The 15,163-nt window shown below is 42.8% G+C and overlaps 3 protein-coding genes and 1 long non-coding RNA gene across 11 annotated transcripts; 1 reads left to right on the plus strand and 3 right to left on the minus strand.

Moving 5' to 3' along the window:
- Positions 1-1,493: 1,493 nt before the first annotated feature.
- Positions 1,494-2,524, minus strand: LOC108082389 (uncharacterized). Of its 6 annotated transcripts, none has more exons than XM_070284705.1 (4): positions 2,355-2,514; positions 2,196-2,279; positions 1,782-2,054; positions 1,494-1,643 (listed from the first exon to the last, which is right to left on the minus strand). In XM_070284705.1, the coding sequence occupies exons 1-4, from the start codon at positions 2,425-2,427 to the stop codon at positions 1,594-1,596; spliced, it is 480 nt and encodes a 159-aa protein (XP_070140806.1). In that variant the 5' UTR covers positions 2,428-2,514; the 3' UTR covers positions 1,494-1,593. The 6 variants fall into 6 exon arrangements, with proteins under 6 accessions (XP_070140806.1, XP_017033223.1, XP_017033222.1 ...); XM_017177734.3 differs by having other exon boundaries at positions 1,782-2,057; positions 2,355-2,513; XM_017177733.3 differs by having other exon boundaries at positions 2,346-2,506.
- Positions 2,525-3,798: 1,274 nt separating this feature from the next.
- LOC138928155 (uncharacterized) lies at positions 3,799-4,475 on the plus strand. Its single transcript, XR_011444639.1, has 2 exons — positions 3,799-4,087; positions 4,214-4,475. It is a non-coding gene; the product is annotated as an uncharacterized lncRNA (long non-coding RNA).
- Positions 4,476-6,823: 2,348 nt separating this feature from the next.
- LOC108082277 (uncharacterized) lies at positions 6,824-14,974 on the minus strand. Its single transcript, XM_070284389.1, has 4 exons — positions 13,217-14,974; positions 12,806-13,161; positions 8,197-9,213; positions 6,824-8,129 (listed from the first exon to the last, which is right to left on the minus strand). The coding sequence occupies exons 1-4, from the start codon at positions 14,815-14,817 to the stop codon at positions 7,006-7,008; spliced, it is 4,098 nt and encodes a 1,365-aa protein (XP_070140490.1). The 5' UTR covers positions 14,818-14,974; the 3' UTR covers positions 6,824-7,005.
- Positions 9,202-12,557, minus strand: LOC121502894 (serine/arginine repetitive matrix protein 1). Of its 3 annotated transcripts, XM_041776955.2 has the most exons (4): positions 12,190-12,533; positions 10,997-12,117; positions 10,714-10,942; positions 9,202-10,653 (listed from the first exon to the last, which is right to left on the minus strand). In XM_041776955.2, exons 1-4 carry the CDS (start codon positions 12,404-12,406, stop codon positions 9,254-9,256), a joined length of 2,967 nt encoding a protein of 988 aa, XP_041632889.1. In that variant the 5' UTR covers positions 12,407-12,533; the 3' UTR covers positions 9,202-9,253. The 3 variants fall into 3 exon arrangements, with proteins under 3 accessions (XP_041632889.1, XP_041632888.1, XP_041632890.1); XM_041776954.2 differs by having other exon boundaries at positions 10,997-12,533; XM_041776956.2 differs by having other exon boundaries at positions 10,377-10,625; positions 10,997-12,557.
- Positions 14,975-15,163: the final 189 nt, after the last annotated feature.

A 15,163-nucleotide genomic window follows, 5' to 3' on the forward strand; every position in this document is an offset into this window, starting at 1 on the left:
TTGTAAATGCACTCTTTGCTAGAACTTTCTTGTAGGAAAGCCTAAGAGAGAGGATATTTACGACGTTTGTTATGTATATGGATTTTTTAAAAATAAGAAAATATATTTATTTGTATTATATTATAAATTACTTTAAAAACATTTTTAATTTATGAATGAATATATTATAAATAAAATTTTAAGCATTATATATTATACTATTTAAAAAAGGTTTTTATTTTATAGCTGAATACATTTTTAATAATATTCTAAATATTATTTCTACAGTGTACCTCCTGACCCGCATCTCTGTCCCCTGTTAAGCTGATTGAGTCAACATCTGAGGTCAATGGAAGTAAAGTTCCCGGGGTTCAAAACACAGCAGGAAACAAAGAAGGTCCCTTGGCCTACAGAAAAAATATGTGGGTTAACTTTGGCTCTCAAATGTGTGTACTTTATTGTCAAAGGATTAAGAGATTTTAAAAGCAGACTTTAAAGTATTTTGTATTTTCATGTATTAAAAAAGGGGATTTGAAACATAAGGGAGAATGGCAAGAAAGGGCATACACAGGGTTAATCCCTGCCCCAAAAAAAAAAAACTGCTCTTAAATCCCAACAGAAGCTGTCATCAAATTTTCATTTGAAAATAAAATTCTTTCTAGGAATTAACCATAAGAAATATAAGATTATACCCCCTCAGTTCACAACTCTTCGCCTTGACTTTGTCACTTAATTTATCACAATTTTCAATTACCATTTTTCAGAGATTTATCATTCCACACCCAGCACGCTCTTTCATTCACTCACTCATTCATTCATACATTTATTCCCTCAGTAGATGAATGATTAATTTTTTTTTTTGAGCCTACCTAATTATTCAGCGCCGCTCAGGGATCGGCGAGTAATTACAGGAAATCCTTTTCCTGCCGCTCACTAAAAAGCATTTCAATGTAAAAGGCATTCGGTGGCTGTTCTTGCGGCTGCCACACACGCATGCCAAGAGAAGATCCTTTTCTTATTTCATTTATTTTTGGGGAAATCGCAGCATATGGCCAAGGATCTGGTTGTGGTGTGAGTCCAACATGTGTCTGGAGCTGTCAAGTGCCGAATCCTTTTACTCCACGCGTGAAGGCAGAGATCATGCCGATGATCGAGTTACGCCAGCTTACTCAGAATCCTTATCCTTTAATCCATCCATCCTTCAATCGATCGAGTTGCAGCACGCGTACGCCCTAAAAAATATAGGGATTTGGGATTCAGGACTCAGGATTCGCTTCTCGAATGCCAGGGCAGATGTTACACCTCCTGCTCTCTTTGAAGCGGTGTCATGTTGCGATCTCAAGTGCATCTAATGGTTTGTTTATCAGCATCCTCGATCGTTGGCCAAATAAATTGAGAGTAGGTACCATTTGTAAAAAAATTCTTAATTGATTGTGTGGCGACGCTCTAATCATTTCTAATTGCAAGGCGAAGGACTCAAAGAGATGTCCTAAGATAAAATACACTTACAGAAAAAGAGTCTTCCCAAAGCAAGCATTTAATACATTTTTAATACAATTTTTAATACAGAAAATAAAAGTAAACAATTTATGTAAAGCGGCTGAAGGTTTGGCCTTAGTGCCTGTAGTCCACCAAATGAGGTTTTATCAGCCTTGAATTGCGTTCTAAATTAGACAAATGTTAATTAGAAGTAAACATAATTAAATTTAAGTTTTAAATAATTTAAAAAAAATTTTAAAAGGCAAGACTTCCTTTTAAATAATTTATATAGCATGTAAAACTGGCATAGAAAACCTTCTTACCTTTAACATTTCCTGGAAATACTTGGTGTGGCATCCTTTTAATTCTTTCTTTAGCATTTTCCTGGAGCTTAAGCTCCTTATTCTGTTCCACCTCCTTGTTTTCTTTCACTTCCATAGTTGGTTCTAGTTCTATATTCTTTAAGTTTAAGGACTCCTGGACTTTATTCTTAGGATCTTCTAGATTTAAACTCTGCTCCGGTTTGTCCTGTTTCTCAAGAATGGCCTGGTCTTGCTTAACTTCTTCATTAGGCCAAGAAAGAAAGGTTTGTACAGCTGCTACAAATATACATAAATATAATTTAAATAAAATTAGGCCAAGAAAGAAAGGTTTGTACAGCTGCTACAAATATACATAAATATAATTTATATAAAATTATAAAATAATATATTATAATTAAGGTTATATAAACTCACGATTCAGTTCAACAGGACACTGCTCACATGCTGGCGATCCATGGTGGCGGAATATGCCCTCCAGAGCTCCTATATTGAGCATCACTAGGGGTAAACCATTATTAATATCTTCCCTGAAACTAAAAGAGAGATCTGATAGGATCTGCTTACAAGGCATACCCCACACGCTGGCCAGGATCAGCAGGACTAGTAGAAAAAAGGGTGTCCAAATGGGCAGACCAGCAGAAAGCATTTTGGATCTAGGAAATGGTTACGAAGCGTTAAGGAGTTTGAAAATGACTAGAACTACATAGAGTTCTATAGAAAAACTTAACCAGGCCTGCTTTACATTTACATAAAATCCTAAAAATTTTATCAACTATTTAAAAATGAATTTCTGTATTTACTTTACCAGTTTTTTCCCTCAGTGCCCTTACAGTTAATCCCCAGCTCATCCCCCTCCACATATGCATGATGAACCCAAGCCAAAACAGCTGCCCCTCGCAAACGATCTAACATACATATCTTCTCTATTGTCTGGCCAGGAATCGGCATTTGAATCTCCAAGGCGATAAGAATCACCTACCTCGAGGGACAGGATGTGCAATGAGAGTTGCCAAAAAACAATAATAAAACCCAAAGAGCCAAAGGATGTTTACTTAGGCTCACGTACGTGACTCTGTGAGGTAATTTCAGTAAGTCCAGCTGATAATTACGATTGCCTTGGATATATATTTGCTTAGCCTTGTTGATTTTCAATTACGTGCCCGAGTCCCAGAAACCAGATTGTGATGTGTTTGTGCATAAATTGCCAGGCAAAAGGAAGTTAAGCCGCCTCCCCTCGTTCGATAGTTATAATTTACACATCTGGCAGATGGATGAGCGCATTCAGGGGGAGCATCGCGTGCCTTTGGATATATACCAAAAATATCCCAAAGATATCTTCAACTATATATAGAGCTAAAACCACCCCCGAAAACTAAACGATTTACGAGTCTTGGAGTCATTAAAGATCTACAAGAAGCAAGGGAAATGTATATACAGAAAGCTGAGGCTGGTCTGGGGCGTGAGCAAGTTAGTTATAGTTATTTTTACGATCGCACAGAGAGAGAGGGATTTCCCCTATATAATCCCATAGCATAGCAGCCTCCCTACGTTTTATTGGCACTTTCCCTGGGCTATAAATCAATAAACAGATTGTGTGGCATATCTCCAGCCTAGTCATAAAGTTTTCAGCATTTTCTTTTCCTTCGGGGAATTTTTCGCCGGTTCGGAGGTGTAGGTAGCAGCAATAGCAGCTGTCATGTTTTCCGTCGACTCTTTTTTCAGGTTTTTCCGAGTCTCCACAACTGAAATCTTATTACAAAAAAACATCCGAATCAATCAGAAAAAAAGAATCATAATAAAACCAAATCAAGTAACCGTAAATAAAAATTAAAAAAAAGCTGAAAAATAAGAAGCGCTCGTAAAGAAACTGGCGCAGACACAAACATTCCAAAAACGAAAATGCCACACAGCCTGCAAAATGAAGAAATGCACTGGGAAAAAAGAGTACCTTACAGATAACTTGATAATTTTTTTTTATATTTGTGAAAATTAGGTAGTTTTGGTAGAAGTTGTCAAAGAAATCCTATAAAAAGTATGACTAGAAATCAGTTTTCTTTGCCTAAAAGGTCACAGTGGTTTTAGAAGGCATTTTCATCAGTATCCGATTCTAGAACCTGTTGGGAATTATAAATTTATTTGAGGGGAAAGGGCACATATAGCAAGGAATACTTTTTTACACTTAATTTCTATTTAAAATTAAAAGAAAAAACATTAAAAAAGGAGTGGAAAAAAACCTCATGTGGTAAGAAGGCAGCTATTATAATTCCCAAGTACGAATTCGGTTAGTTTATTAGTGCACAAGAAAGGTATTTATAACATTTGTAGCCCAACAAAAGTTGTATAAATATTAAAATTACAATATTTATAATTTAATTTAATTCTAACTCGCTCGAAATTCTTTAATATTAATTTTTCCCATATTTTTCCCATAGTGCCTTACAGATTCCAAGACAAGATCTGATGATGGGAGACCTGGGAAACTGAAAGAGATTCGAATACCAAAGACCGTAAACCGTAGTATACCGTACACCACCGGAGACAATGGGGCAACAAGCCGCAGCCACAGCCACAGCCGCTGCCGACTTCCGCTTTCGTTTCATAAATTCGGATTAAGGCATTTTCAAATGATAACAATGAACGTAAATAAAGAGAGAACGACGGTGAAGAAATGCTCCGTGAATCTGATTAACGGCCGGTCACAATGGGAACTTTACTTTACTTACTTACAAAACGTGTCACGTAAATGCCCAGCACCGGTGGTCGGGCAGTAAACCAAATTAAACCCACAACGACATGACCAAGAACAATCCGCAGCAGCAGCAGCAGCAGCCAAAGCGAGGAAAGCTCAGCGCACACCAATTGTCTCCGAAATAGGGAAAATCCCTAATGAGGCGACGCTTCTTTTGCCAGTTAAACCACATAGAGGGATCTTGTAGCTATACGATCACGATTTGTGGGCGGGTTGAGAGGGAATAGGAAAAAGGGAGATGGGATTTATGTTCAGGTAAGGGAAAGAACTCAAGGGTCTTGGTATAAGATAGACTTTAAATATAATACAAAATTTTATAAATAAATACTAACAGTTTTGAAAGAAAATAATTTTTAATGTTGTAAGAAAATACAGAAAAAATCCCATTTCGTCTGCCAAAAAATAAACAAAAATCAAACAAAATATAGCAGAAAATTAAAAAGTAACTTGGCAATACCGTTTGGACAAGCAAACACAAAGCAAGGACAATGGATCGATGCCAATCGACATCCCGTAGATACGTGCATCCGCTGGATGAATGGCTCGACGCATTTGGCAAATATTTGAGCCTAGACAATTGCATTTCCTGCCCAAGTGTGCCTGCTGCTGCATCCCGTTCGCCAAACGACAACAACACATGGGATTAGGTCCTGACACAGGAGCACGAATCATCTGTTGCTTCGGCGTCGAAAACAGAAATTAAGGCTTCTTGTGAGCCCCGGAAACGGGAAAGGGATTGGGATTGGTAATGGGAAATGGTATGGGGGGAATCCCGAGGAGAAGGCGCGTACTCTGTACACAAACAGGAGCAGAAGCAGGGGAAAAGGACGAGGCAGAGGAAGCGAGAAGGCTGCGAGGAGCAGGGAATTGTAAAAACAAATGTTGTCAAACAACAATAACAAGGAAAAGGATGTCCTGCTGAGCGGCGCAAAAAGTGCGTAGAATGTTGTGCGTTGCAATTAACATTTATAAACTGAAAGAAAATGTGTATAAGATTGAGAAGAATTTGAAATATAAGAACTATTTATATTTTATATATTTATAATACAAATATATCACCGCCTCAAGGAGGTTGTTTTGAGCTTTATTAGCTTCTTTTCTATGCTAGATTTGGTAAAATAAACCTTATAATTCCCAAGTAATTATTTTGCAAGAAAAAATAGTTGATTTTTATTTGATTTCCATTTAGTATTTTCCTTGTAAGCCTTGGTCTTTCATAATCTTTGATTTTTAAATGAGACCCAATTAATTAAATGAAATGTAGTCAATAATTATATAATTTTTTAATCAATATTTAAATTACTTTTATTAATTTTATAATTTAAAAAACTTTAGCTTATTAAACAAACTATTTTACATATATATATTATGGAAATTGATATTTAATAATTTCTAAAGAAACCTTAAATTTGTTTCTCTTAGTGCACCGATCATCCCGTCATCCTCTCCGCAGGACATGTGGCAAGGCAAACGCAGCGGGGCAACCAAATTAGTTTCTCATTTCCAGGCAGTGTGAAATGCAGCACAGGAAGCGCAGTCCAGGACCTGCAGCCGGTTCAATTCGATTTTACACTAGTCCAGCATACCGGGATTTTTTTTTTTTTTGAAAATTCTGGCGGCGCATTGTCCGCTCACGTCCACGCACAGGTACAAGTCCCAAAATATTGCCAGTGATTAGTGACTTTTTATGGCCCGGTGGCGATGAGGAAACGCCTGCGGCGTTAATTGTTTGTCTCCGGCTCATGGCTGTCCACGTCCTTTTGATTTGCACCGCCCTAAGAGGTTAATCTGGGCCACAGGAAGCGGAAACGGTGCCAGCAGTAGGCGGAAGAAGGAAGTCGAAAGGTGGAAGAAGGAAGGCGGAAGCCGGAAGATCAGGAAATTAGTCGGAAAATTTTGGCTTATTTGTTTGCCATTAAAGGATGAAACAGATAAATAGATGGATTAAGATACAAGGATTTGTAGGCTACAAACAAAGGGATAAATAGTTCAGTTGTAGATACAAAGGTACAAGTTACAAATTAAAAAGGTCTTTAGATATTGTTATAAATAATCTAAATCGAAGAGAGTTTAAGGAATTAAAAACCTTATTTTTACCGTTTCCTTTACAATTACTATATAATTAATAAGAACTTAAACTAAGATATGAACTCTTTATGCCATTATGACACTACTTTTAAATTTAGCCTAGGGTCATACCTTTTTTAATAAGTTTTGATATGCTCCACCTATGCAGCTATGACACTGCATTTAAAACAATTTTAAGCTTTTAATACAAATCACACAAATCTTTCGAGCTTTTTTTCCGGTTTATTGTTGATATATTTTCGGATTTTGGATTACTCGGAAATTTTGTAGAACTAAATCTTAAGACCACCACGCGGCTGGACGGAATTATGCACTAAGTCGCGAACCGAAGTACAGCTTCGGTACCCGACAATGCATAATTTCCGGTGACGCGCTCTCTTTTGGAGCTCACAACCACTTCTTGGCTGGCGGGTTGGCTTGGCAGTCCAGATGGCTCGACTCTTTGCGCGGAAAGCTGGGCAGATCCCTGACGTAGGGCTTCTGGTGGAGAGTAACACCGGCGGCGGTGCGTACGAGACTGCGACGACAATTGGTGCCCGCGAGTAGGTAGTTCACCGGAAACTTCAACATTCCCGGCCTGTAGTGGGCAATGGGACTGAGGCCTAACAGAACCGTGCTGTTCTTGCCGCCTCCGGATGTTAATCTCCTCTGACCAGCGTCAGTGTCCATACTGGAACATTCCTCCTGGCATCGGCGATCCTCTACATCCTGCTTGCCCGAATTGCATTGCCTGGACGGATGTCTATTTTGATATTTACACCTTCGGCGGGCTCTCCTACGCCTGCGGCTATCGCCACCACCAAACCTGGAGCAGGAATCGCGGCTTCGCCCACGCCAGGAGGAGTCTGGCAAAGATCGTTGTTCCTGGCAGTTGGGCAGAAAGAAGGCTGGATAATTAAGATAATTGGGATTTGTCTGCGAACTATCCGCAGTGGAGGAATTGCTCGGTAACGGTGTGTTCTTGGATTCCTCCGTGCCTGCCTGGCTGTTCGTCGGGCTGGTGACTAGCTTTTCAGGTTGAGATTGAACCGGTTCTTGGGAGGGAAGGTGCTTTTGAGCAGTAGGAGCACGATTCCCTAGGTAATTAGTCTTATCAGGAGGTTTTCCTGAAGCTTTTCTCCATGTGTTTGTCTGCTTAGATTTTTCTGGTTTCACATTAGTCGATCCTGCCGATTTTCGTTTATCCTTTTGAGTTACCGTCTTGTTCTTGTTCTGGTTCTGGTTCTGGTTCTGATTCTTTTTCTTCTCGGTCTTTTGTTGATAACCTTGAACGAAAATCTCAAGAGCCTGCGCTAACAACAAGGCCAGCTTTTCCTTTGTCTCAAAACCCTTGCGACAAAACTCGCAATTGCAAGTGCAGGTGCAGGGGCAATCCTGTCCCTGATCCTGATCCTGCCAAGCGTTACCACACGGTCTCGGATAAAGATCTTGCCTTGAGGGTGGACCCTCCCTCATGGGGCACTCAAAGCTGGTACATGGCGTGCGAATTGGATATCTATCGACATCATAAGCTGTAAGGGGAGAAGCAGAGTTTGTAGTTAGTTTCGTAAGTGAGCCTCATTTTCTTTCTTAACTTACAGTTGGAGTAGAGAGCTGGACCTGGACCCGGACCCAGACACTGACCCGGGCCTGGACAATGAGCTGGACCTGGACAATAGGCCGGACCGGGACCCATATCGTAACGATAGTCATAACTCATCGGTTGCTCATAGCCCCTGTTGTAGTCAAAGTAGTCGTAGTCCATATAGCCGGGATTATCCTGGTAGTTATTCTGGTAGTTGTTCGCAACACTTTGTTGATAGCCAGACTGCTGTTGATTAAGCACCTGTCCTCCGTCGCGATGTATGGCATTGGCCAGCTGATCCACCAGTTCTTGCCTATTCTGGCAATCCTGCAGGACAATGATGTTGAGGTTCGGGTGACCCGATAAGGAGCTGTTGACTTGTTGACATTGCACATTTGGTTTCTGGTTGAATTGGGGTTGACCACTCTGATTAGACGGTAGTGAGCATGCATTTGCTTGCTGTTCCATCGGCTGGCACTTGCACTGGTAGTAATTGCTCACCGCCGTTTGGATCCTATCATTGCACTGGGGACACATGTTCTGACCTGGTTGACGAATCTCTTCCCGGTTACAGAGTGGACAAATCTCACAGTTGCCGCCCGCACGACGTTCGGTATACTGCTTTTGGTCTGGGGTAGTCCTAGGTGGCTTTGACTTATTTTTCTTCATTTTTTTTCCACATGCACTCTCCTGGGAGAGACGTTCAGCTGAGTAGTTCGTGGAACGACTGGGACACTCTCTTGTGGTGTTACTCCCTCGCCTAGGACACGGTTTCTTCTTCTGGCAGGGTGACACCGTGTAATCCGGAGACCTATCGTTCCTTAGCACGTAAATCTTCTCAGGATTATCAGGTTGACTGCCTGGACATGGATCGCAGGATCGCTGGCAGCGAACGCCACTTGTCAGCTGGGAGACATCGGAGACGCTTGATTGGTTAGAGGAGCAAGACTGGTTAGACGCCTCCGAGATGCTCCTGTGGTTCATAATTTTGATGTTACCGAAAAAAGATTCATATAATAAAATATGCCAATCTCAATATCCGACACGTGCCTCGAGGCCTATTGGTCGGCATCATATGACCGGCTTCTTGGGCCGCCCGAATATCTGGCGCCAGCTCCATGTTTTGCTTTGCGGAACGGCGGATTGCCCAACGCAGGATTCCCCAAAAATCCAGGTCTGCAGTTGACCTAATCCCGTCCACTTTGGTGGCATCAGCATCATTGAAGGATGTCTCGCCGTTCTGGGTAACTTGGGTAATGCGTCATACTTCCTCAGCTGAACGGGACCCATGTGGTAGGGATGAGACGTCGCAACTGAACGCGGATCAAGAAAGGTTCCTCTATAAAAGGGATTAATCTCTGTGCCCATAAAGTTAGCTGGTCTGTATGTTTGATGTCCAAACACCTCTTGTGGCATCGCGTTGGCTGGTGGAGGAGATCCCATGTAAACGGGTGCTAGTTCCGGTCGAGCTTGCGGATAAAACGGTTCCTGTGGCTGCTGTTGCTCCTTATTTTTTTCCTTGCGGTGGGAATGCTCTCTATGGGAACGATGTCGATGCCTTGAATTACTAGGACCTTCAGCTCTAGGCGACGATGTCCTATGCTCTCGCTGAAGAGCTGGCGAGGAAGCTAGTTGTGGTGTTAATTGAGGAGCTACGAAAGGTGCTAACTGAGAGGCTAACTGAGGTCCTCTTGACGCTTTGGGAGGATCGCTTCCCGACATGGAAGCTATGAGTTGATCTCTTCCCGACATTGAAGATTTGGGAGGATCTTTTCCCGAATTTGAAGCTAAGCGTGGATCTTTTTCCGGGTTTGGAGCTGAGCGAGGATCTCTATCCGAGTTTGGAGCTGAGCGATGATCTCTATCCGGATTAGGAGCTGAGCGACGATCTCTGTCCGGGTTAGGAGCTGAGCGATGATCTCTTTCCGGATTAGGAGCTGAGCGAAGATCTCTTTCCGGATTAGGAGCTGAGCGAAGATCTCTTTCCGTGTTTGGAGCTAAGCGAGGATCTCTTTCCGGGTTTGCAGTTAAACGAGGATTTCTATCCGGATTTGGAGCTAAGCGAGGATCTCTTTCCGACATTGAAGCTAAGGCAGAATCTCTTCTCGAATTTGTAGTTGAGCGAGGATCTCTTCCCGAATTCGAAGCTAAGCGAGGATCTCTTTCAGAGTTTTGAGCCGAACGGTGATCTCTGCCCGAATTTAACGCTAAGCGAGGATCTCTTTCCGGTTTTAAAGCAGAGCGAGGATCCCTTCCCGAATTTGAAGCTAAGCGAGGATCTCTTCTCGAACTTGAAGCTAAGCGTGGATCTCTTCCCGAAGGCATGTGTTCAGACTGGTTCTGCTTTTGGAAAGACGACGGATCAGCGGTTCGACTTTGATGATGACTAGCCCGACTTTGGTAACCGTTAGCTGATGCAGGCATAGACAATGCTGGCCTCGGGCTGGAATATCGTATTAGAGTAGAATTATCTGTAGGTAAGAAAACCTCCAATTTAAGCGAGTATGACAGTTAAGTGAGAAAAAACTTACTCGATCTGTGAGACGATGTCCGGGAAGGCAACCCAGACTGACCCCCCGGGTACTTCTGTGTCTTTTTTAAGCTTGAAGCTGGCTGATGGTGGTTTCGGTATTCATTAGCTCCGCCCTGGCAACGACGCTTTAAACAACACAGGTTCATCTGGTACTTGGGTCTGTATGTCGACGACGTCTTGGGACGTGTCAAGTTCCGACTAAGAGTCCTGTAGATACAGCGATTGCTCTGGGAACACAGAGAAAATGAATGATCTCAGTTATTGAAAGGAAATAATCTTACAGGCACTTGCGACATCTTGGACACGGGTATGAACCTACTACAGCTTTTACGAGTTGCCCCCGAAGTACATCTCTTAGTGGTCAACGCACTCCTATGCCTTTTTATCAGCGCCTTATGGCAATGAGGACAGAGCGTAATGATTCGGTTCTCTGGACAACGGAAACGATAGCTCTTCACGGGCTCCTCTATCAGAGTTTCGTTCGAGCAGCGACAATTCCGTTTAGTGGTCGCCGGCTGGGGCCTCGGACAGCAAGGGGATCGTGATCTTGGCGGATAGCACACAACGGGCTCCGTCGTCATAGGAGATGGCTTGCAACAACATCGTTTACTACTGTCCCTCTGATAGTGTGGGGATTGTGATCTCGTCCGGCCATAGGCGGGATTATCGCAGCTCTGTGCATTATAGGTGCAGTTGGCCCGCACATCGAGGGACTTGAGATATTCAGCCCCAGGTCGATTTTTTTCCATACAATCGCTGGGTGAAGGCCTAATTCTTCGCGTGGAACATCTAGATCTACTCCTGGATCGCCGTCGAAGAGGTGGCGAACATCTCATAGGAGGCGGTGGTGGTAGTGGTGATTGACAAGGTCCATTGACCTGAGTATGCTGGCGATTTGAGCAGGTGCGAGCACAAGGTGTGGCTGATCTAAGGTAGTACGCCCTATCAGAAGGATTTAATTTGCGTGGCAACTCGCAACACCTCTCAGTCGACGGACGCCTTGGCGAAATTATAGCCTCATAACTGTAATGCTTCTTACGTCTACGGCACCTCTCAAAGGATCCCTTTAAACCTGCAAAACTGCCTTGGGAACGCTTTCGCTTAGGTGGGTAGTTCGTCTCACACGGTGGGATTGTTCCGCAACTGCATATTGATTGAATTCCCTGTCGAGATTCCTGAGTATATACACTACACTCCATTGGCACATAAACTGGATTTGGTTTGGGACTATGCTGGAAACCCTTGTACTCCATATAGTTAGTTGAACCTGTGGCCCTCTGCTGCTGACAGCAACCATAATCCTGGGGCTGAGTATTAGACGGCCATTGTGCCATTGACATTGGATCCTGCCATTGCCATTGTGTATCCTGCCATTGCGGATTCTGATAAGTTTGGCCAGCATCTGGATAAGTACCATATAAATTATGAGGCTGAAAGGGTCTATATGGACATTCGTTATGCGGTAGATAGTCACAGCTCGTAAGATTTTGTTGATACAACGGCGGCGGCAAATGGCAGTCGCAATCGCCCCCACACATTCTGGAGCTCCTCTCTGGGCTCGTCTTTGGGTTCATCACTGGGTTCTCCTCAGGGCTCTTCTCTTCTCCCTTGGGATCCATGGCTTCCACGTAGGTGCTACTCTCATAAGCACCATGCTCGATAGTTGGCGATGGATTGACCAAGTCAGCCATTGAAAAATAGAAAGGATTTGGGTCCTTAAGTAATTGCAGTCAACATAAAATGGTTACATTACAGATTTGGACAAAATGCTAAACGATAAAGGTGTGTTTTTTATGAACACAAAAACGGCTTAAACACCAAACAAATTTGAGTTGACTGATAACTCAAAGAGAAAAGGATCAAGCATGAAAGTAGCATATAAAATGGTCTTTTATTTGAAGTTGGGCAAGGGGAAATCCTCTTACCAATGGGAAAGTCTAGAGTCTAGCTTTATTCCACCAAAGTACAACAATATCTTTGCTGGAATATAGCTTTACTTTAGGCTTCACCGATGGTCTAAGATCACCAACTTAGTTTAGTTTAGAAAATTCGTGTATGTTCTGGCGTATTTAAATTATAGTTCATCTAAAATGTAGTGCAGCTCTGGCCTCCCGACAGACTCCATAAGCGACTGTAGGCCTTGTTTAGGGTTTTGGCTGTCAGCGGCAGATCCTCCCACAGCTTCCAGCTGCTTTTTGGGTCCAAAATTGAGCTTACTGATCTCGGACTTTGCATTTGGATAAACTGTTTGGATGACGAACGAGAACGAATGCGGGTTGGAGTGCGGCTACGATTGGATCGTCCTTGACTTAGCTTGGAGTAATCCGGTTTGGGCCAGTGCAGGGGTCTTCTCATGGGCAAAAATGGCAGTGGACCAGAAGAGAGATAGTCCAGGTCATTCAGGCGATTTTTTAGACGCTTTCGAAACCTTTTCCGACGACCTAATCTGGGATTAATTCAGGACGTCAGCTTAAGCTATAGAATACTTTTTGAGGACTAACCTGGGATGCTCGTCCTGATAAACATCGCCACACCTTTGCGAGTACCCCTCATATGCTCCTTGAATCCTTTCATCGTCTGTAATGTTGGTAATATTCCCATCCGACTTTGACAATCGCTCGCCTTCGTCCTCGTCCTCATCGGAGGTCACCATCAGATACACAGAATATTGTTTCTGGAGACCACCATCACCGCCAGATCCTGCTCTCAGCCGACTCTGCATATCCGATTCAGCTTGGTTCTCACACATAAGGGCCACCAGTTGCATCAGCGAGTGACACATGGGATCCGCCTTCAAACCCTTGGCCTGTTCACTCCTCAAAAGTTCATTAATATTGAGTTTCCTGCATCCCTTACCCTTTGCCGAGGTGGCTTTCAGAGGCACTTGCTTGAGCAGTTTACTGAATCCATCGATCTGGGTATTGGTGGACTTGTCCATCAGAGTAGTACTGCTTGGGTATGGAGTTCTACAATCGACTTGACTTTGTTCAGTAGTTAGGGTTATGGTGCTGCTTTCACTTCCCAAATCTAGAAAATCCGTGTAGGGATTTACTTTCTTTCTGGGAACATCAGGCTTTTCTTGAAGCTTTGTCTTGTCGGGACTCCTTTTGGTTTCTTGATAGGTAAAGTTGTGGTTTCTATTAGGGTTTTGGAGCTTCTGTGGTTCTAGTAAACAGCTGGCAATTTTTCCAAAATTAAAGTAATTATTTTGCTCCAGTAGTTTCTGGGCCTTGCGGTGTGCCTCGTCAGCTGCGTGAAGTTGCTGCTGCTTCAGACGATGTTGCTGCAGTTGTTGTTGCATCTTTTCCAGCTCCAGCTTATGGAGTGCCTTTTGCTGTTCCTGCTTTTTCTGAAGCTTCTTTTGTAGTTTGTGCTGTTTGTAGAGCTCCTTTTGTTCTTGCTGCTGTTTTTGGAGCTGCTTTTGATAGAAAATCTGATGTTGCAGCACCCTCTGCTGCTCTCTTCTCAGTAAATGCTGTCGCCTCCTCTTACTTGGCTTGGGTGGAACCTCGGGCTTTACCGGCTCCACTGTGGGCACCTGAAATTGAGTTGGAGCCTTGATGGTCACTCGTTTGGTATTGTGAATTCCTGCAGCCTCGGGTTGTGGCGATCTCTTCAGAATACTAATAGGAACTGGCAGATGAGGTGGCTGCTGCTGCTGCTGTTGCTGTTGCTGGTGAGGCCACTGCCTTGGATGCATTTGGACTGCCGAGGGATATCTGAGAAGATTTCCCTGTTGATACTGAAAGGATCCATGAGGTTGTAGCAAAGGTCTGGCGGGTACCTGGTGGTAGCCTAGATGGGGAAAGGGAGGCATCATGGCACCAGGCTTGAACAGGTTTCCCTGACTACCCCTGTATACGTAACCCATGGGCTGGTAATTCCTGTGAAGTGGCAAGGGCTGCTGCTGGATTTGCCTGGGCTCTTTCACCAGCTGATGCCGCATTGGACTCGATGGCTGTGGTCCACACATCTTGTTCCAATACTGGGGCACTGGCAAAACCACAGGATTCTGGGGTCGCTGCTGCTGCTGCCAGAGATTCTGGTAGGCACTCATCGAAGCCTGCTTGGCCGAACTACTCAGAAGTCTTCTTCGAACCATTTTAATTTTTTTTTATGAATTTTTTTTATTAATTTTAATTTTGACTTAGTCTAAGTTTGAACGTTTCCACTGACTCGATGGTCTTTTGCTGTAGTCTTTTCTCGAGCTTGTGGGTTCATTGAAAATTTTGATTGCATTCTATGGTCCATAATTATTCTGGAAAGAAAGCCTTGACAAAGAAATCAAGGCCAGCATGGAGTAAATGATTAAATATAAATGTTTAATTTACTATAATTTATTTAAAAAATCGTTTAAAAATAATTGCACTGTAAACTCAAACCCTTGCATAAAACACTTTAAATTAAGAATTAAAAATTATATTATTATTAAATTTTGAAATTCCTTT

Source organism: Drosophila kikkawai, chromosome 2R (genome assembly GCF_030179895.1).
Source record: "Drosophila kikkawai strain 14028-0561.14 chromosome 2R, DkikHiC1v2, whole genome shotgun sequence".
Taxonomy (NCBI): Eukaryota; Metazoa; Arthropoda; class Insecta; order Diptera; family Drosophilidae; genus Drosophila; species Drosophila kikkawai.

Bases quoted from the DNA above. Each gene is read 5' to 3' on its own strand.
- LOC121502894 (XM_041776954.2), bottom strand. From the start codon at position 12,406: ATGGCTGACTTGGTCAATCCATCGCCAACTATCGAGCATGGTGCTTAT. The intron at 10,943-10,996 runs GTAAGATTATTT...CTGTGTTCCCAG, and splicing joins CCAAGATGTCGCAAGTGCCT to AGCAATCGCTGTATCTACAG. The intron at 10,654-10,713 runs GTAAGTTTTTTC...TCTTACCTACAG, and splicing joins GACATCGTCTCACAGATCGA to ATAATTCTACTCTAATACGA.
- LOC108082389 (XM_017177732.3), bottom strand. From the start codon at position 2,427: ATGCTTTCTGCTGGTCTGCCCATTTGGACACCCTTTTTTCTACTAGTC. The intron at 2,058-2,195 runs GTGAGTTTATAT...GTATATTTGTAG, and splicing joins GTGTCCTGTTGAACTGAATC to CAGCTGTACAAACCTTTCTT. The intron at 1,644-1,781 runs GTAAGAAGGTTT...TGTCTAATTTAG, and splicing joins ATTTCCAGGAAATGTTAAAG to AACGCAATTCAAGGCTGATA.
- LOC108082277 (XM_070284389.1), bottom strand. From the start codon at position 14,817: ATGGTTCGAAGAAGACTTCTGAGTAGTTCGGCCAAGCAGGCTTCGATG. The intron at 9,214-12,805 runs TTTAGATGAACT...TCGGATATTGAG, and splicing joins AGGCCAGAGCTGCACTACAT to ATTGGCATATTTTATTATAT. The intron at 8,130-8,196 runs GTAAGTTAAGAA...CTCCCCTTACAG, and splicing joins TCCAGCTCTCTACTCCAACT to CTTATGATGTCGATAGATAT.